Below are 21,734 nucleotides of genomic sequence, written 5' to 3'. Positions count from 1 at the left end.
GATCATGGTCCAAGCATGGTGAACCAGCTCAAACCACTTCAAAGGCTGATATCCACCAAAAGAAGGTTATGCTGTCTGTTCGGTGGGATTGGAAGGGTGTGGTATATTTTGAGCTGCTTCCAAGGAACCAAACGATTAATTCGGATATTTTACTGTCAACAATTGGACAAATTGAATACAGCCATCAAGGAGAAGCGACCAGAATTGGTCAATCGTAAAGGTGTCATATTCCACCAGGACAGCGCTAGACCGCACACACCTTTGGTCACTCGCCAAAAACTGAGAACTCCTTAAATGGTAAAACTTTCGGCAATGATGAGGCTATAAAATCGCACTTGGTTCAGTTTTTTGCAGATAAAGGCCAGAAGTTCTATGAGCGTGGAATACTAAATTTGCCAGGAAGATGGCAAAAGGTTATCGAACAAAATGGCAATTATAGATTTGATTAAAGTTCATTCTAAGTTTTATTAAAAATGCATTTACTTTCTTTAAAAAAATCCGCAATTACTTTTTAGGCAACCCTACATCCTTGTATAAGTATATATCTATTCTATATCTAGACCCATCGGTAAGTATACCGATCGACTCAGAATCACTTTTTGATTCGATTAAGCTATGTCCGTCTGTCTGTTCATGTTAATTTGCGTACAAACTACAGGTCGCAATTTTCATCCGATCGTTTTGAAATTTGATACAGGTATGTTTTTCCACCTAGGGACGAAACTTATTGAAATTGGAAAAAATCGGTTGAGATTTGGATGTAGTTCCCATATACATGCCCGATTGTTCGTCCGATTTGCAGTAATATTAAAATGGTCATTTGTTAACCGATTCTCTCGAAGTTTGGTAGGAAGGATTTCCTCTTGACTCTCGACATTATCGTTGAATTTCATAGATATGGGTTCAGATTTACATTTAGATCCCATATATGTATATATCAACCGATTTTCACTCCTCATTTATTCCGAAAATTTTGAACAACGCTTTCCTCAACGACTTCCACAATATCTATAAAATTTGGTTGAAATCGATTAAAATGTAGATATAGCTCCCATATTGTATATATTTGTCCGATTTTGAGAAATATTGCAATAAAGTGCTCATTTGTTAACCGATTCTCTTGAAATTTGGCAGGAAGTATTTTCTTATGACTTTTAATATTACTGGTGAATTTCATGTAAATCGGTTTAGATTTAAATAAATTTGTCTTACATGTTTATTGCCCGATTTTCACTTCTAGAGCAACTGCATGTGCATTTATTGTGCACAGCGTCTAAAATCCTCAACTAAGTCCATTAGAAAATACTACATCCAATTTTGAATGTCGAATCGGCACGCCGTATAGTTAACCGATCGCCATAATATTTCGTATTATTGATACTACAATGAAAAGGAAAATAAATGGAGGGTGTGCGTTAAAACAAATTTTGCTTTTTAGGACACTCTACTGCACATACACAAATACACTTTATTGAATCAATAAACATCTTTATTGTATCCCCTTAACCACTGGCCCATTTTTTGACATTACGTTGTCTGCATGTTACAAATACCAACCTTCTATCGGGGATCAAAAGAAAAAAAGCATAGGGTGCACTAAACAAATTGTTTGCTTTATAGGTGTTTAATGTCAACCGATTTTTCATTTCATGATTTTAATTTCCAATACATTTGTAGGTGTTTTCTTCTTTTAAAAATTTGTATTTGTAAATTTGTCTGTATAAATTTGTGTAAATTCATCAAATACTATCTGTATTCATACATCATTTTAAGTTTTTTTGTTTTTTTTTTTTATTTGATTTAGAAAATAAATCCATTTATTCTAAATTTTCTTTATGATATGGAACGACCCATATCCAATTTGCCAACATATGTTTATGTAAATAAAAAGACATCCACCGATCTATGTACATTCGATTGTCGACCTCTTTCTATTTCATTTGAATTTCTGCATCATTGCTTTGCTCATCAGAATGACAAGCAATGATCTTAACAACAACATACACACATATCTCTTGCCTATGGACATCCACCATAGGTAACGGAGCTATGCTGTTGTTGTTGCCTTTGTTTTTGCAGACTTCTTTTTGTGCTTGACTTCAAATCTGTTGAAGAGCAAGCAAAGAAGCCAGTCATTTGTCATTCATTAAATCGGTCACCACGTAACAGTAACGAACGATTAACAATCAAATAAGGAAATAAACACAAAAGGAGTTAACAACTAAAACTAAATAATTTTATGAAGTTAACCTAGTGAAATAAATAGACATAAAATTTGTGAAATACATCCAGCTGAAATAAAACGAAGCAAATTTTGTGAAAGAAAAGTTTTACAGCTACAAAATAAACATTGATAAAAACAATTAGGAAGTCAATATCGACCTCATAAAGTCAAAGTGAGAAGTTGACCCCCCCCCCCCCCCCCCCAATAAACTACTGAACATACACAAATAAATTTTTTTGAATTAATAAACATTTATTCCCTTAACCACTGGTCCATTCTTTGACACCATGTAGTCTGCATGTTACAAATACCAACCTTCTGTGGCGAATATTTATACTGAGAATTATATATAAAAGTGTACGTATGTACGAGTATAAACCAATTGTATCGGTACGCTAGTGTATACAAACATTTTATGAATGGAACAACTTAAGCCGAAGCTGATGCAGATAACACTTCGGATTTGGCGGTCGTTCCACCAAACAAAATCATATTGATATGACGTCTTGAAATTGATGCTATTGTTGACAAAATGCCAACAATTTCCGCAATATTTGTTTTTAATTCTGAAAACCTAGCATCGATGAAGCACTTATTCTTACTTATCGCGGTACTTTTTTGGTTGGGATTTTGTTTTTTGTTTTTTGTGTTTTTTTTTTTTTTTTGTTTGCTTTCCTTGAATCACTCACCATATGGGATTTTTGTTATACTCACTAAAATTATTATAAATTTAAAAATGATTGCATTATTGTAAATTTTTTTCATTTCCTTAGGCCGAATTTGCAATTTTTTTTTAAGATAATCAAATCATATATGCTTATAGCGTCTCCAACTATGCTTGTTTATATTTTATTATTTTTAATTTGATACACTAACAAAGGAACACACCGTATAACAGAACGCACAAATTCAACAGCATCCGTTTTAGCGTTTGGCCGGTTATATCAAGAGCTAAAACATTACTAAGCTGAATAACGCAAGCTCGAACAGCGATTAAAGACAAAATCTCGACAGATATTCTCTCTCTCTCTCTCTTTCCATGCTCAGATTGAGCAAACAAGTTTAGTCAATTACAGAGATACCAGATGGTGGGTACCAAAGACCAGCATTGCCACTACAAAAAAAAAAAAAACTTTTGAAAAAACCTACCAATTTTAATTTATTATGTAACAGGGCTGTACTCGCTGAGTTGCGAAGAGATAGACGTGTTTGTGTGCGGCTCAGCAAGTTGCAGCAGTATCTGCCACTTTATTTACCTAGAGGCACATCGTAATAGATAGCGGATAGTTTCTTTTAGACTTGTATTTATTGGCAAGAGGATAAACCCGGTGATTACAAACAAATATTGCTATTTTAAATTTTATATTCGCAAATTACACTGGAAAGACGACTATCACGTTTTATTCAAATCTGTTGTTTGCAATAAAAATCAGCTGTTTGCTGTCAAACACATTACTGGTTGGATGTTGACAATAGCTGTGTTCGGGAACTCAAAATTTTGTGCAAATTTGCACAAATTTTTACTGGTCGTCGCGTGTTCGCGTGCTTTATTTGGCAGCAGAAGAAAGCGCGAGAGAGAGAGAGCAAATTTTGACAATTCAAAAATAGAGAACCTGCAAATTTCTACTGGAGCTTTTTTTGCCAGCAGAAATGTGCGACTTTAAACAGATGTTTTGTAAAGGTCAGCTGTTTAATGAAAAGCAGCCGTTATCTGAAAATACAAAAGCTAACTCCAAAATGGATCAAAAAGGCAGAGGTAAGCAAAAAAATTAAAATATTGTATAATGTATTGGTAATTATTAAATTTGTTTAATTTTTTTTTATACCCTTCATCATAAGATGGGGGTATACTAATTTCGTCATATGCGTCTGAGACCCCATAAAGTATATATAATCTTGATCGTCATGTCATTTTAAGTCGATCTAGCTATGTCCGTCTGTCTGTCGAAAGCACGCTAACTTTCGAAGGAGTAAAGCAAGCCACTTGAAATTTTCCACAAATACTTTTTATTAGTGTAGGTCGGTTGGGATTGTAAATAGGTCAAATCGGTCCATATTTTGATATAGCTGCTATATAAACCAATCTTGGGTCTTGACTTCTTGAGCCTCTAGAGGGCACAATTCTCATCCGATTTGACTGAAATTTTCCACGTAGTATTTTGGTATCACTTTCAATAACTGTGATAAGAATGATTCAAATCGGTTCATAATCTGGTATAGCTGTCACATAAACCGATCTTGGATCTTGACTTCTTGAGCCAATAGAGAGCGCAATTCTCATCCGATTTGGCTGAAATTTGGCATGAGGTGTTTTGTTATGACTTACAATAACTGTGCTTAGTATGGCGCAAATCGGTACATAACCTGATATAGCTGCCATATAAACCGATCTGTGATCTCGACTTCTTGAGCCTCTAGAGGGCGCAATTCTCATCCGATTTGGCACAAATTTTGTACAACGGCTTCTCTCGTGGCTTTCAACATACGTGTCTAATATAGTCTGAATCAATCAATTGCTTGATACAGCTCCCATATAAACCTATCTCCCGATTTTGCTTCTTGAGCCCTTACAAGGTGCAATTCTTATCCGAATGAACTGAAATATTACACAATGACTTCTACAATGTTCAGCATTCATTTATGGTCCGAATCGGACTAAATTGATATAGCTCCAATAGCACAACAGTTCTTATTCAATATTCTTTGTTTGCCTAAAAAGAGACACCGCGCTTAGAACTCGACAAATGCGATCCATGATGGAGGGTATATAAGATTCGGCCCGGCCCAACTTAGCACGCTCTTACTTTATTTTTCATGAAGATTCATGGCAGCAGCTAGTGTTCAGGTACAGAAAACTCAACAAATGAAGTTGTAATTTTACCTCAAGTCGGTTGTTCTATATTAGAAGCTAGGTGCAAAATTTGCGGAACTCTTTGCAAAATCTTGAAAAATTCAAAAATTGTATCCTTCCGGACACGAAGAAAAGAGCAATTATCGCTTTTGATGGAATCATCCTCATCGGGAAGCTACGATGAAACCTACACCGTTCCTTTGAATTTATTAAAGAGAAAAGGTTGAGTGGGTCCAGCTGGACAGTTCAACAATTGACGCACAGTGGGATTGGACAAAAATTAATGCAAATTTGTCTGCCAATTGTGAACGGATACAGATATCTTCAATGATAACAAAGTGTCTGTAGCCGCCACATGACCAAATAGAAAGTTCCCTTAGCCTCACATCAGTGGTTGCAGCAATTTGTCCAGCCACAATATCCTGAAGCATTAGATGGTTAGTCCAAGGTTTCTTTGTCAGCACAACAAGTGTACTTTTGTATACAGTGATGGAATGTAAAGCCGTTGTAGTCCTATGCAGCCTTCGAAATGTATGCTGATGTTCGGCAAATGATAATCGTCCAATGAGAGCAGCGGGAGGAGTAGTCCCTCATGCGTCTTGGCTAATGAAGAGAGAAGGGAGATCGGTCTGTACAACTCCCCCTTGCTCGTGAGGACAGTTGTAAGGTACTCGACTCCAGGCAGATCCAAAATCGTCAGCATCAGTGTAGAGATTCTCTCTGGGACCAGCGACTTGGCGCCATGGATGACATTCGAGGCTTCGTGCACAGTTATTGTAATTGTTTTAGCAGTGTGTTGTACACTGAGGCGGTAGCCCTTGCCGATGAGAGACTCCATCGGCCAGTGCGGTACGTACAACCTGCTGCCATTGGATTGAACGGTAATCCGTGATGGGTGTTCAGCGACACGGAGATCACGGATACGACGAATGGCTCCCCCTTCTAGCCTTTTCACTCTCGGGTCAATAAATTGACGTTTATCTCGAAAGTATCGCCAGCATTTTTTATAAAAAACAAGTAAGAGCGTGCTAAGTTCGGTCGGTCCGAATCTTATATACCCTCCACCATGGCTCGCATTTGACGAGTTCTATGTTATATGTATAGAACGAGTTCTATACATATAAGAATATATATACTTTATAGGGTCGGAAATGGATATTTCGATGTGCTTGCAAACGGAATGACAAAATGAATATACCCCCATCCTTCGGTGGTGGGTATAAAAATAATGATATTTCGAAAGGAAGAAAGGCCTTCGAGTAAAGAAAAGTGGCTATATAAGGGTACATGGATCTCAGTTACATCGGAATATTCTTACCTGGGATTGACATTTACACCTAAATTTTCACTCCGGACATAGGAACAAGAGAGAAATCAAGTAGCCAAAAATAGCATGAACACAACTTGGAATTGTTGCTTATCAAAACCTAATGTATCCATGGAAACTCTTCTTGGTCGTAAGTAGATCTGTGCAATCATATGCATCATAAAAACGGGGATTTTCTCACCAATGCCCAGGCCGCAAAGAATTTCGATTAATGTTCTTCCTAAAGCCCATAATTAATGAATTTGATCTTGTATGCCAACCAGTTACACCGTCCAATGATGCCACCAGCTTCAGACAAATCGGATAAAAATTGCCGCTTATAAGGGCTCCAGAAGTCAAATCGGGAGATCGGTTTATGTGGGAGCTATATCAGGTTATAGACCGATTTGGATCGTACTTGGTACAGTTGTTGAAAGTCATTACAGAACACTACATGCAAAATTCCAGCCAAATCGGACAAAAATTGCGGCTTGTTAGGACTCAAGAAGTCAAATCGGGAGAACGGTTTATATGGGAGCTATATCAGGTTATAGATCGGTTTGGATCGTACTTGACACAGTTGTTGGAAGTCGTAACAGAACACTACACGCCAAATTTTAGCTTAATCGGATAATAATGGCGGCTTGTAAGGGCTCAAGAAGCCAAATCGGGAAATTGATTTATATGGGAGCTATATAAGGTAATAGACCGATTCGAACCGTATTTGACACAGTGGTTGGAAGTCATAACAGAACAGCACATGCAAAATTTCAGCCAAATCGGACAAAAATTGCGGCTTGTAAGGGCTCAAGAAATCAAATCGGGAGAACGGTTTATATGGGAGCTATATCAGGTTATAGATCGATTTGGATCGTACTTGACACAGTTGTGGGAAGTCGTAACAGAACACTACACGCTAAATTTTAGCCAAATCGGATAATAATGGCGGCTTGTAAGGGCTCAAGAAGTCAAATCGGGAAATTGATTTATATGGGAGCTATATAAGGTAATAGACCGATTCGAACCGTATTTGACACAGTGGTTGGAAGTCATAACAGAACAACACATGCAAAATTTCAGCCAAATCGGACAAAAATTGCGGCTTGTAAGGGCTCAAGAAATCAAATCGGGAGAACGGTTTATATGGGAGCTATATCAGGTTATAGATCGATTTGGATCGTACTTGACACAGTTGTTGGAAGTCGTAACAGAACACTACACGCCAAATTTTAGCTAAATCGGATAATAATGGCGGCTTGTAAGGGCTCAAGAAGTCAAATCGGGAAATTGATTTATATGGGAGCTATATAAGGTAATAGACCGATTCGGACCCTAATTGACACAGTGGTTGGAAGTCATAACAGAACACCACATGCAAAATTTCAGCCAAATCGGATAAAAATTACGGCTTGTAAGGGCTCAAGAAGTCAAATCGGGAAATCGGTTTATATGGGAGCTATATCAAGTTATAGACCGATTTGGGCTGTACTTGGCACAGTTGTTGGAAGTCGTACCTGAACACTAGATGCAAAATTTCAGCCAAATCAGATAAAAATTGCGGCTTGTAAGGGCTCAAATCGGGAGATTGGTTTATATGGGAGCTATATCAGGTTATATACCGATTTTTGACCGTACTTGGCACTGTTATTAGAAGTCATAACAGAACACTAGATGCAAAATTTCAGCCAAATCGGACAAAATTTCGGCTAGTAAGGACTTAAGAAATCAAATCGAGAGACCGATTTTATATGGGAGCTATATCTAAATCTGAACCGATATGACCCATTGGCAATCTCCAACGACCTACATTCATATTAAGTATCTGTGCAAAATTTCAAGAGGCTAGCTTTACGCGTTCGATCGCTATCGTCATTTCGATAGACAGACGGACGGACATGGCTAGATCGACTAAGAATGTCAGGACGATCAAGAATATATATATATACTTTATGGGGTCTTTGATCAAAATTTCGAGGTGTTACAAACGGAATGACTAGTTTAGTATACCCCCATTCTTTGGTGGGGTGTATAAAAATAACTAATGACGGGCTTTAGTCGAGCGAAATTGACCTTTTGATACCCTACACTATTTTGGGTATGCATGCTAAGTCGTCGAGTACACTTGGAAAGGCTCTAAAATTCCGAATCGGGCGATACATATGATATATGGGAGCTATATCTAAATCCCAACCGATTACTATGAAATTTTCCAAAGATATTAGAAGTCATAAGAGGAACTTTGTTGCCTAATGTTGCAAGAATCGGATAACAAATTACCGAAATATTTTAGTATTAGTCAAATCGTAGGCCACCGTAGCGCAGAGGTTAACATGTCCGCCTATGACGCTGAACGCCTGGGTTCGAATCCTGGCGAGACCATCAGAAAAAATTTTCAGCGGTGGTTTTCCCCCTCCTAATGCTGGCAACATTTGTGAGGTATTATGCCATGTAAAACTTCTCTCGGAAGAGGTGTCGCACTGCGGCACGCGGTTCGGACTCGGCTATAAAAAGGAAGCCCCTTACCATTGAGCTTTAACTTGAATCGGACTGCACTCATTGATATGAGAGAAGTTTGCCACCGTTCCTTAGTGGAATATTCATGGGCAAAATTTGCATTTGCATTAGTCAAAATCGGATGTAAAAATATATATGGACCTAGAATAGAAAATCCCATACATATATATGGAAGCTCTACAGATATCTGAACCGATTTATATACAATTTAAAAAAAATAATGAAAGACATAGGAGACTCTTTCGTGCGAATCGGTTTACAAATGACTCGCTATTGCTGTATTAGTCTTAGTCGGGCCAACATATATTGGGTTGCCCAAAAAGTAATTGCGGATTTTTTAAAAGAAAGATTTTTTAAAAGAAAAGTAAATGCATTTTTAATAAAACTTAGAATGAACTTTAATCAAATATACTTTTTTTATACTTTTTTTCTAAAGCAAGCTAAAAGTAACAACTGATAACTGACAGAAGAAAGAATGCAATTACAGAGTCACAAGCTGTGAAAAATTTGTCAAAGCCGACTATATGAAAAATCCGCAGTTCTTTTTGGGCTACCCAATATATGGAAGCTATATCCAAATCTAAACCGATTTCTTGCGGTTTCCATAGGCTTCGTCTCTAGGCCAAAACAAATGTCTGTGCCAAATTTTAAGATGATCGGATAGATAGTGTGAGTGGTGCTTTGTGCTCAAATTAAGTGGATAGACAGACCAACAGATGGACATGGCTTAATGGAATCATCAAATAATTCTGAGTCAATCCATTTATTTTTCTCTCTTCCCTTTCGGTGTTACAAACAAATGCTCTAAGTTACCATACCCTTCAATCCAGTAGCTATGTGGGGTATAATTACAAATTGAAGCCAAATTGCTGAACAGAAAATTTTCAAATAATTATCTGGAATAGGTTGCAAAATAATTTCAATCACATCATTTTTATATGTTTTTCGACTTAATTTGTATTTTTAAAGTTATATTGGGTAAAAACTTATTTAAAATGTCCTTGGTTTTATCAAAATAAGGCTTGCTCTTGGTAGAATGTCTCATTAAATTTTCTAAACAGATCATCCTTCATGTAGAGCACACTGGTTACCGTCACCACACCATCTCGTGTGCATTCATTGACGTGTGACGGTGAGGAACTTATAACGCCCAGCAGATGATAATTCTCATATCTATGTTTTTTTGATGCAAATCCACTTCCACTATCTCCACGACATAGCCTGCCACCCGAATCGACTGTAGTCAGACAGAATTTATCATCCTCCAGATTGGACAGGTCAGGCCTCGTTTTACAAGAATTAAGATCTATTGAAGAGCTATTAACCTGTTCCAGATATTTATGCTCCTGACTGTAGCCAGGTACAAAACCCGCATAACCCGAGGGCACATAGTCCGCACCACTGTTGGTTCTCGGTGGCATACAGATGGCTGATACATTTTGAGTGTATTCTAGGGGAGTTTTCAAGCGGACAACAGCAATGTCGGCAATTTTTTGTGAACTCGTACTGGAATAGCTGTAAGAGTATTAAACAAATATGTAAATGTTATTAAGAAGGCTTTTAGGAATCCTTAAAGTACAATAGATAGCCACCAAAAACCATGTACTCGTATATCTCTGGACAGTCATGGTGTCTGGTGGCCCCGCTTCTCTGCTACAACCACAATAAAATTACCAAAAAAATGCGCGTAGAAACTTACAAGAAGGAGGCTTCAATGGATGACGCTTCTCTTATTTGCTCATAGCCCTCCCGGGAGAAACTATAATCACTGTCTTGTTTGCCGGCAATAAATTTGAAATAACTATTAGGGATTTTGCTATTTTTAAGATTATTCCAAAAGCAATGTGCAGCTAAAATAGAATAAACAAAAAAATAAATATGAATAAATAAATAAAAAAATAAAAAAATATAACTAAAAGTTCGACCGAACCGAATCTTATATACCCTCCACCATGGATCGAGTTCTTTTCCCGGTATCTCTTTTTAGGCAAACAAAGAATATTGAATAAGAACTGTTATGCTATTGGAGCTATATCAAGTTATAGTCCGATTCGGACCATAAACGAATGCTGAACATTGTTGAAGTCATTGCGTAATATTTCAATTCATTCGGCGAAAAATTGCGCCTTGTAGGGGCTCAAGAAGCAAAATCGGGAGATAGGTTTATTTTGGAGCTTCATCAAGCTATTGATCGATTCAGACCATAATAGACACGTATGTTGAAGGTCATAAGAGAAGCCGTTGTACAAAATTTCTGCCAAATCGGATGACAATTGCGCCCTCCAGAGGCTCAAGAAGTCAAGACCCCAGATCGGTTTATATGGCAGCTATATCAGGTTATGGACCGATTTCAACCATACTTAGCATAGTTGTTGGAAGTCATAACAAAACACGTCATGCGAAATTTCACCCAAATCAGACAAGAATTGTGCCCTCTAGAGGCTTAAGAAGTCAAGACCCCAGATCGGTTTGTATGACAGCTATATCAGGTTATAGACCGATTTCTACCATGCTAAGCACAGTTGTTGGAAGTCATAACAAAGCACCTCATGCAAAATTTCAGCCAAATCGGATGACAATTGCGCCCTCTAGAGGCTCAAGAAGTCATGATCCAAGATCGGTTTATATGACAGCTATATCAGGTTATGGACCGATTTCAACCATACTTAGCATAGTTGTTGGAAGTCATAACAAAACACGTCATGCGAAATTTCACCCAAATCAGACAAGAATTGTGCCCTCTAGAGGCTTAAGAAGTCAAGACCCCAGATCGGTTTGTATGACAGCTATATCAGGTTATAGACCGATTTCTACCATGCTAAGCACAGTTGTTGGAAGTCATAACAAAGCACCTCATGCAAAATTTCAGCCAAATCGGATGACAATTGCGCCCTCTAGAGGCTCAAGAAGTCAAGATCCCAGATCGGTTTATATGGCAGCTATATTAGGTTATATACCGATTTCAACCATACTCAGCACAGTTTAGTGCCCAGTCTTTACAAAACACGTCATGCGAAATTACACCTAAATCAGACAAGAATTGTGCCCTCTAGAGGCTTAAGAAGTCAAGACTCCAGATCGGTTTGTATGACAGCTATATCAGGTTATAGACCGATTTCAACCATACTTAGCACAGTTGTTGGAAGTCATAACAAAACACGTCATGCAAAATGTCAGCCAAATCGAATAAGAACTGTGCCCTCTAGGGGCTCCAGAAATCAAGATCCGATATCGGTATATATGACAGCTATGCCAGGTTATGTTGAAAGTCAAAACAAAGCACCTTTCGCAAAATTTCATCAAAATCGGATAAGAATTATCCCTCTAGAGACTCAAAATCCAATATCAGTTTATATAGCAGCTATATCAAAACATGGATCGATATGCCCCATTTGCACTCCCATCCGACCTTCACCAAAATAAAGTATTTGTACAAAATTTTAAGCGCCTAGCTGTAAGCATTCGAAAGTTTGCGTGCTTTCGACAGATAGACACTTACTTTTACTTTAATTGGCTATGACAGAATATTTGTTCCACTAGCCGAACGTAGAATAGAGTTCCAAGCGCATCCCTGCGCTCATTCTAAAATCTCTGACACCAAGTTTCGAGGTGTCTCCCACCACTTGATCTTTCCATCAGGCTTTTGGTCTTCCCGGTTTGCGTGTACCACCGAGTTTGCCTTCAAAAGACTTCTTTGCTGGAGTTTCTTCATCCATTCTGACAACATTACCTAGCCAACGCAGCCGATGTATTTTAGTGCGTCGTCGCCGTCATACAGCTCATACAGCTCGTGGTTCATACGTCGCCTATATTCTCCGTTAATGCAAACTGGTCCATATATTTTACGAAGAATCTTTCTCTCAAATACTCCAAGCACAGCCTCATCAGCTTTCACAAGTACCCATGCTTCAGAACCATATAAAAGAACGGGTAGTATCAGTGTCTTGTAAAGTGTAGTCTTCGCCTGTCGAGAGGTGGCCTTGTCCAAAGTAGCATCTGTTTGCCAGTATTATTCTTCGCTTTATCTCAAAACTGGTGTCATTCGTTTCGGTTACGGCGGTGCCGAGGTAGATAAAGTTACTGACTATCTCAAAGTTGTGGTTCCCAACTTTCTCCATTTTCTTTATCTGCTCGGTTGTGCAAGGCTTTTCGGGAGTTGAAACCATCCATTTCGTCTTATCTCCATTTACTGCCAGACCCATTTTCACTGACTATCTTTCGATTCTTTCAAAGGCTGCAGTTACTACTTCCGGTGACCGATCTATGATATCGATATCGTCGGCATAGGCGAGTAGCATGTGCTCTCTTGTGATTAGTGTGCCATATCGTATAATTTTCTCCAGCAGGATATTAAAGAGATCACACGATAGGCTGTCTCCTTGACTGAAACCTCGTTTGGTATTAAATGGTTCGGAGAGATTCTTTCCTATTCTTACTGAGGAACGCGTATCAGCAAGTGTCATCCTACAGAGTCTTATTAATTTTGCAGGGATACCAAACTCAGACATGGCTTGAAATACCTTTGAACGTAAAGGAGTATCGAAGGCGGCTTTGTAGTCAACAAATAGATGGTAGGTGTTAATTTGTCCTTCTCGGGTCTTTTCCAGGATTTGGCGCAGTGTGAATATCTGGTCAAGGGTGGACTTACCTGGTCTAAAGCCACATTGATAGGGCCCAATTATCTCATAGACTTTAGGTTTTAATCCTTCACACAGTACGCTCGAGAGTATCTTGTATGCGATGGAGAGGAGACTTATTCCTCTGTAGTTGGCACATTCCGTCCTATCTCCTTTCTTGTGTACGGGACATAGTATGCTGAGGTTCCAATCATCGGGTATGTGTTCTTCTAGCCAGCTTGCGCAGATAAGCTGATACATACGCCTTATCAGCGTGTCGCCTGCGGTCTTAAATAGTTCAGCGGGTAACCCGTCGGCTCCTGCTGCCTTGTTGTTCTTAAGTCGGGTTACTGGCCCCATGTAAACAGCTCCCCAGATTTGACTTCTAGCGCCTGTAGAAGCCTCAATTTTCATTCGATTGAGTTCGATGAGTTTCATCTTCCATGTCAAGTGTGATCCGAATCGGTCTTCAAACAGATATAGCCCCTATATAAACCGATTCCCGGATATGACTTCTTAAACCCATAGAAGCCTAACTTCTTGAGCCCTTAAAAGCCTCAATTTTCATCCGATATGGCAGAAAGTCGGAGCAAAGACTTATGTTGACACTTTAAACATCCATGCCAAGTGTGATCCGAATCGGTCTATAAACAGATACAGCCCCCATATACACCGGTTCCCGGATTTGACTTCTTGAGCTCTTATGAGCCTCAATTTTCATGCGATTTGGCTGAAATTTGAAACAAGGACTTGTGTTATGACTTTCTATATCCATGCTAAGTATGGTTCGAATCGGTCTATAAACAGATACAGCCCCCATATACACCGTTTCCCGGATTTGACTTCTTGAGCCCTTATGAGCCTCAATTTTCATGCGATTTGGCTGAAATTTGAAACAAGGACTTGTGTTATGACTTTCAATATCCATGGCAAGTATGATATAAACCGATCTCTGTATAAACCGATCGCCGGATTTGACTTCTTCAGCCCTTTGAAGCCTAAACTTATGGGCTATAGATGAGTTCTCATCCAATGAGCACAAATTAACCGCAGGTGTACCCACGGCTCTGTTCTTTCTCCTTCTTTTTTTTCTAATTTACATCAACAATCTGTTGGCACAGACATCGGATCCGATCTACTCATTTGCGCATGACAGTGATCTCTGTCATCCGTACTCAGTCGACCATAGGCCGAGTCTTCGAGAGATTGAGGACAAGAGGCGGGTTAAGGACGATACCCTCTGCCAGGATTTGCTGGCCATTTCTGAGTGGGGTCAAATGATTTCGAGTAGATTTTAATGCACGGAAGACTCGGTGCTGCACACACAAACGATTCGCTGACCCATTACGATCATCTTTGTAGATGTTGAGCAATCAGAAGCTCTTGATGTTCTGGGCATGAAAATACAAAATGATGTCCGTTGGGCTAAACATGTGTTTGAAGTTTCGAAAGGAGTATTCAAGGGTTTAGGCTTCCTTAAATGGTATAAGGAAAACTTCACTCCGTCTGATCTTCTTAACATCGACACCACTTTTATAAGGCCGAAAATGGAGTACAACTCACATGTATGGGCTGGAGCTTCGAAATCATCCCTGGAGCTACTGGACCGTGTACAGAGGAGAGCGATGGCGTTGATTTGGGACAATGGGGTTTCCAACTCTATTGCCTCTCTTCATCATCGTCGCAATGTGGGTTGTTTGGCGCTGTTCTATCGGTACTTTCATGGTGTGTGTTCATCTGAGATTAGTCTTCTTATTCCTGATGTAAGGATGTTAGACAGGGATACTAGACATTCCAGGAACTCTCACCCGTTTGTAATTGATTGGTCAGAGGACCGCGTAATGCCTTGTAGGGAGCACTACATCCTTTTCCCATCCTCCAATTTAGCTGAAATTTGGGTCAAGCCACTATCTTATGATTTACAACATCAGTTCCAAGTTTTATCCGAATCGGTCAATAAGGTGATATAGGCTCACCTCAGTACTGATATCCCGACATGACTTCTTGCTTGACACCATAAAAATGCCAATACAAACTCAGTTAATAAGAGCACATTTTTAGCCGAGTCCATGGTGCTGGATACCCAAGATTCGGTCCGGCCAAACTCAGTACGCTTTTGCTTGTTCAACATTCATATATTTGGCATCTTCAACATAAATATATTTTGAAAAATCCGCAATTACTTTTTGGGCAACCCAATATTTGCCTTTCACTTACCTGAAAGTATTATACTTGGCGAGACTATGGAACCACTACAAATGTATTTCATCGTTCCATTATCCTGCCTAGCAAAGATAGCCACATGCCAAGGAACTTTGTTGTTTTTTGTGGGTATTCCATCCCGTGTAAAATCTATTCGATCGGCTATTGGATTACCACAATCCTGAATACATGGCTCACGCACAGCACTGAAGGTGCCATCAGGCAGGCATTGAATTTTCTGTCGCGGTGGATTGTTTCCAACTCGCTTATAGCCAATACCACAATAAACATCGATTTCAGCACCCGGAGGTATTTTCCATCCAAACTCTTTGGCATCGACCGGTGCGCCATTTATGAATATTTCAGAATATCTGGTTGAGAGGCCATGGAGTAAACTTTTTTCACAGAATGCTGGAAAATATAATGAACAGCATTCTTCAAATATGGAACAAAAACCATAAAAAAATGTTATGAAAACTACAAATGGTTGCCTGAAACGGGTTTATAGCCACCACATCCCAAATCTATCCTCTTTTGTGTTATGCTCAAATCTGGAGTAATGATTATATCCAATTCAATCCAACAATCATTCTGATGGACAAACTTACAGCATTTGGGAAAGTCAGTACTAAATGTTCCATCCTCACAGAATAGAGAATCGCTTTTCTGTTTGTTATGGCAAGCAACGTGTAGAGTATCGCCATCCGAAACCCAATCTCCAGCAGACAATGTCTCATTTTGTGGATGTAATTGTACAACATAGCCTTGAAGATTTCTAGGTATTTGACACCTGCGTCCTTCCTCGCTGTCAATGGGGGCTGTAATGGGACCAGGCGTGGGCTTGGGTATTGGTCTTGATGGTGGTTTAGGTGTGGGTTTTTGCTGCGGAGGTTTTGGTGTTATCTTTGGCAATTGTGACAATGTTACAGATGATGGCCTTGTTCTATTACACATCCTCCACGCTTCGTCAGAACCATCAGCACACTCTATTTTACCATTGCAAGGAGCGTTGCCCACCACACATCCCCCATAGCCACATTGGAAAGCTACAGGGGAACAACCAGTTCCAGCACAAACCTCAACCGTCTCATCGCTGCCATCGGAACAATCCCTTTTTCCATCACAAATATTATCTCGATCGATACATTCCTTGGAACGCAGGCATTGCATTTCTTCTGCTCTATAAAAATAAATGAAAAAAAATCGTAAATTTCAAAAAGAGAAATTATAATATTTTAAAAATATTTTACGTACTCACATCGACCCCTATGATGCTCTGGATGACGGTTATAGCAGGAGTATTCATCCGAATTGTCGGCACAATCAGTGATGTTATTGCATTCATATGAACCGGTTATGCAGCCCCCATAACTGCATCGAAAGTAAATGTCTTTACAGTCTTTAGCCAAGTGAATGCAATTCTCTGCAGTCTCATCTGAGCCGTCTCTACAATTGCGTTCTCCATCACACACTAAGCCTTCGGCAATACAGCTGCCATCATCACAGGCCCATTGTTCATCATTACATTCTCCCAACACTACGACAGGGAAAATCGAAATGAGTAGTAACTAATACCCCTCTAGGGTAACTGAGTCATCCAGGTCACATTTGTTAACAAAACAAACCCAACAATAAAAACAAGATTTTCATTAATGCCTCCCTTGTCAAGAGAAATTCTGAAGACTCTGCTACGATGGGAAGAAAACAAGTACGAAATTTAGGTTAAAGACCTGTTAGTTATTTTTCTTAAAAAATCTTTTCTTCATACTGTGAATCTCAAGTCATACTGCCAAAATTTTGCTATCGAACCTTTTTATTACGGACCTTTGTATGTTGTGGTACAAATACTATGACACAGAGTCTCAGAGCGCGACCGAAATATAAAGGTACTAAGGCAGTTAAATGCTAAAACAAATGTTGAGCCAGGCGGATCGAACCTCTGTCTAGAGCTTTTCATTCTGCGATTTTAATTCCCAGAAAAAAAGTACGAAAGATAGATTTCTGACCTGGCAGACCGTCCCTCGAAAACTTTTTGTCTTCCCTGGCCTTGCAATTAATGGATTGGACCTCGGAATTTATCATAAGAATGAGCTGAGCTGATGCATACGCCTCATCAGCGTGTCGCCTTCAGTCTAAATAGTTCAGCGGGCAGTCCGTCGGCTGCTGCTGCTTTGTTGTTCTTCAGTCGGTTCACAGCCTTTTCGACCATCATCAGGGATTGGTTATGCTGCAACCTCTTCTACGCCGACGTCGGACACTAGCAGTTGGGTAAAATGTCCTTTCCATACCTTCAGAACACTATCAGTTAAAAGATCGGTTTATATGGCAGCTATATCAGGTTATGGACCGATTTAAACCATACTTAGCACAGTACTTTGAAGTCATAACTAAACACGTCATGCAAAATTTCAGCCAAATCGGATAAGAACTGCGTCATCAAGAGGCTCAAGAAGTTAAGACCCCAGATCGGTTTATATGACAGCTATTTCAGGTTATGGACCAATTTCAACCATACTTAGCACAGTTGTTGGAAATCATAACAAAACACATTATTCAAAATTTCAGCCAAATCGGATAAGAAGTGCGCCCTCTAGTAGTTCAAGAAGTCAAGACCCAAGATCGGTTTATATGACAGTTGTATTAAAACATGACCCGATATGACTCATTTACAATCTGAATCGACCTAGGCTAATAAGAAGTACCCTCGATACTATGGTGGAAGGTATAGAAAATGCGAAAATCCAGCATATATAGCCCACAAAATTTGTGTGCAAAATTTCAGTGGCTAGCTTTATTCCTTCGGAAGTTTATGTGCTTTCGACAGACAGACGGACGGACGTGGCTAGATCGACTTAAAATTTCATCAAGAATATATATACTTTATGGGGTCTTAGACGACTATTTCGAGGAGTTACAAACAGAATGACGAAATTAGTATACCCCCATCCTATGCTGGAAGGAATAAAAAATGGGAAAATCAAACATACACAACCCAGGAAATTTGAGAATAACGTTTATTTTTTGATCAAACCTCATATTGAGCCCAAATATTGCACAGATAGGCAAGTAAAGTTCGTATATGGCCCCTGTATGCACCGATTTTCCGATTAAATATATTGAGCCTATAGAGATCGCACATATATAAACTGATTTTCTTGAATTTTGTTACTTATAATTGTTTTCGTCTTTTCGATATCAGTACCAAGTATGGTTCAGATCGGACCATATTTGGATATAGCTGTCATATAAACCGATTAACCGATTTAATGTCTTGACTCCATAAACAGCGCATTTATAACCCAATGCCTCGGAAATTTTCAAATTTGCTCATGAGCATACCAATGAGTGCTGTCCAATTCAAGTTAGTTAGCTCAATGATAAGGGACCCCTGTTTACAACCGATTTCAAACGGCGTGCCTTAATGCAACACCTCTTTGGGAGAAGCTTTAACATGGCATAGCATCGCACAAATTTTGTCAGCATTAGGAGGGGATTACTAGCACTGAAAACATTTTTCAAATGTTCCCGCCAAGACCCGAACCCTACAAAAAATACCTTAATTCAGAGGCCTTCGTCATGTCGTCGGTGTACACCTCAACATTTCGAAAACTAAATAAAATACATAATTCTTGGGGATTCCAAAAGGGCGTGTCTAAACATCACAAAAACTGATACAAACATAAATAGTCGCAAATGCCGTATGGAACAAGATATCATTAAGCTTACGAAGTATCATAAACTCCTGGTCTAAAAATCATGAGTTATGCTTTCATTCAAACGCAATTTTGTGTTACAGATTGATTCTAAACATAAACTAAGATGGCAAAGTATATAAAATGCGCATACCTGCTATGAAAAATTGGCTAATCTTGAAGACAGGAAGACGTAACGACGTCAACTAGTCTTTGATGGCTGGGGAAAACCCACATATTCATGGACTTTCTTTATCTTCTTACTCTCTGCTTCTCTCTCTCTCTCATCATCCCTAGCTCTCTCAATCTCTTACCCTAGGATTGCTCTTAAAAACCAAAAATTATAAACTCTCTTTTTACTTCTCACTTGACAGGGTTTCCAGATCGAGAGATTTCTTTGCTTTAACTGGGTAATCATTTGATTTGTGCAGTAGTATGGAACGGTATTCATTTGTCTTGACTTGCCAAGCAAAATTTTAGACAAATTGAGTTATCATTCTGCATGTTACAGTTTTGTTTTTTTTAATATTCTTCCGCCTTTACCCTAGTTTTTTCTAGGAAAAAAGCCACTGTGACTATCATCACAGTGTCTTTGGGATCAATGATAAGGGATCTCTTTTTATAGCCGAGTCCGAACAGCGTGCCGCTGTGCGACAAATCTTTGGGCAGAAGTTTTTGGGTGACATAGTATCTCACACCTCATGCAAAATTTCAGCCAAATCGGATAATAATTGCGCCCTCTAGATGCTCAAGAAGTCAAGATACAAGATCGGTATATAGGCAGCTATATCAAAACATGGACCGAAATGGCCCATTTACAATCGCAACCGACCTACACTAACAAGAAGTATTTGTGCAGAATTTCAAGCGACTATCTTTACTTTACTCGAGACTCAAAAACGGCTCAACCGATTACCTTGAAATTTTCACAGATTAAAGTGGACCGATCGGGACAATATGGGTATCAAATGAAAGGTATCCCAGAGTTGAATACGAATGATATTAAAATTTGAGTTCAAGTACCCATCGGGGAGCCCCAACCCCAAAACTCCTCCAAACTGACATATTGGACGTTCATGTCAATATGGGGCTCAAATGAAAGGTATTCGGGAGTCGATTATGAAACTGGCATACAAAATCAGATCGAAATAAAGGAAGTAACCCCACCCTCCATGTAGTCATGATGGCATATGAACCCATCATGACTATGGGACTCTGTTTGTTTGTTCCGTAGAATCAAAAACGGCTGAGCCGATTTTCTTAAAATTATACAGATTGTGTTGGTTTGTCTGGAAGGAAACATAGACTATAAAACTTTTTGAAATCGGATGGGAGCGGACCCTCCCCATTACACCAAAAACCCCACAATATGGGTATCAAATGAAAGGTATTGGAGGCTAGAATGCGAATACGAAATTCGGGCCCAACTACCCAGCGGGCCGCCCCAACCCTAAAACTCCTCTAAACAGATATATTCGACGTTCATGTCAATATGGGACTCAAATGAGAAGTACTTGGCGGCAAATTACCAATATGGCATACAAAATTATATGGCAATCTATTGTTTACCTTGAACATTGTCGAAATGTGGGTTGTGTGGCGCTGTTCTATCAATTGGTCCACGGTGTGTGCTCTTCGGAAATCAGTCTTCTGATTCCGTACTTGAGGTTATTTGTCAGAAATGCAAGATTTTCTAGAAGCGCGCACCGGCCACCTGGCCAGCTGATCGGACCATGCACTACCGAGAGAATTCTTTTTTCGCAAGGACGGTTCGTATGTGGAATTTACTTCCGGCGGTTGTTTTTCCCGCTACTTATGACATCCAGAAATTCAAAGGAAGTATCAATAAACGCTACTCCCTCTTTCTCCCCTCCTATCCTTAACTATCCTCTCCAACTCAATGCGCTACATATATAGGGAACATCCCCTGCGTTTTAGTTGATTGAAAAACAAATATTGAAAGTACAAAATTAGGTCCAAGTAACCCTTTAATAGGCATATTAGCCAACCATGGCTATGGGACTCAAATGAAAGTTATTTGGGAGTAGATTAAGAATATGATATTAAAATTTAAGTTCAAGTCTAGGTAACGCTTTTCCTCCTAAAAATACGTCAAATAGATCAATTGCACGAATTTGAAATCCATATTTGAGTTGAAATGTCTGAGGTGCCATCCCTTCCCTAAAAAGTACTTCCAATACCCTAAATTTCCAAAAACACCAGATGTCGGAGATTGTTAATGCAATTTTTTTTTTTTGGGGTCGGTTGCCTCTAGGGACACCCGAAACCCGCCAAAGCTTATTTTTACTTTAGGGACCAAGTGTCTAGG

At 39.2% G+C, this 21,734-nt stretch overlaps 1 protein-coding gene across 1 annotated transcript in view; it reads right to left on the bottom strand.

Annotated features, from left to right (window-relative positions):
* LOC106083578 (uncharacterized) overlaps positions 1-21,734 on the bottom strand; it is a 36,585-nt gene that overhangs the window by 11,325 nt on the left and 3,526 nt on the right. Inside the window, exons 2-8 of the mRNA XM_059361750.1 lie at positions 16,968-17,250; positions 16,322-16,893; positions 15,729-16,124; positions 10,595-10,745; positions 9,918-10,410; positions 3,113-3,191; positions 2,914-3,033 (exon numbers count right to left, since the gene is read on the bottom strand). Of these exons, the coding sequence (XP_059217733.1) occupies positions 2,914-3,033; positions 3,113-3,191; positions 9,918-10,410; positions 10,595-10,745; positions 15,729-16,124; positions 16,322-16,893; positions 16,968-17,250 (2,094 nt within the window). The remainder of the gene's footprint in view (positions 1-2,913; positions 3,034-3,112; positions 3,192-9,917; positions 10,411-10,594; positions 10,746-15,728; positions 16,125-16,321; positions 16,894-16,967; positions 17,251-21,734) is intronic.

Source organism: Stomoxys calcitrans, chromosome 2 (assembly GCF_963082655.1).
Source record: "Stomoxys calcitrans chromosome 2, idStoCalc2.1, whole genome shotgun sequence".
NCBI lineage: Eukaryota > Metazoa > Arthropoda > Insecta > Diptera > Muscidae > Stomoxys > Stomoxys calcitrans.
Note: the sequence above shows the minus strand (reverse complement) of the source record. Positions and strands in the feature narration are given on the sequence as shown.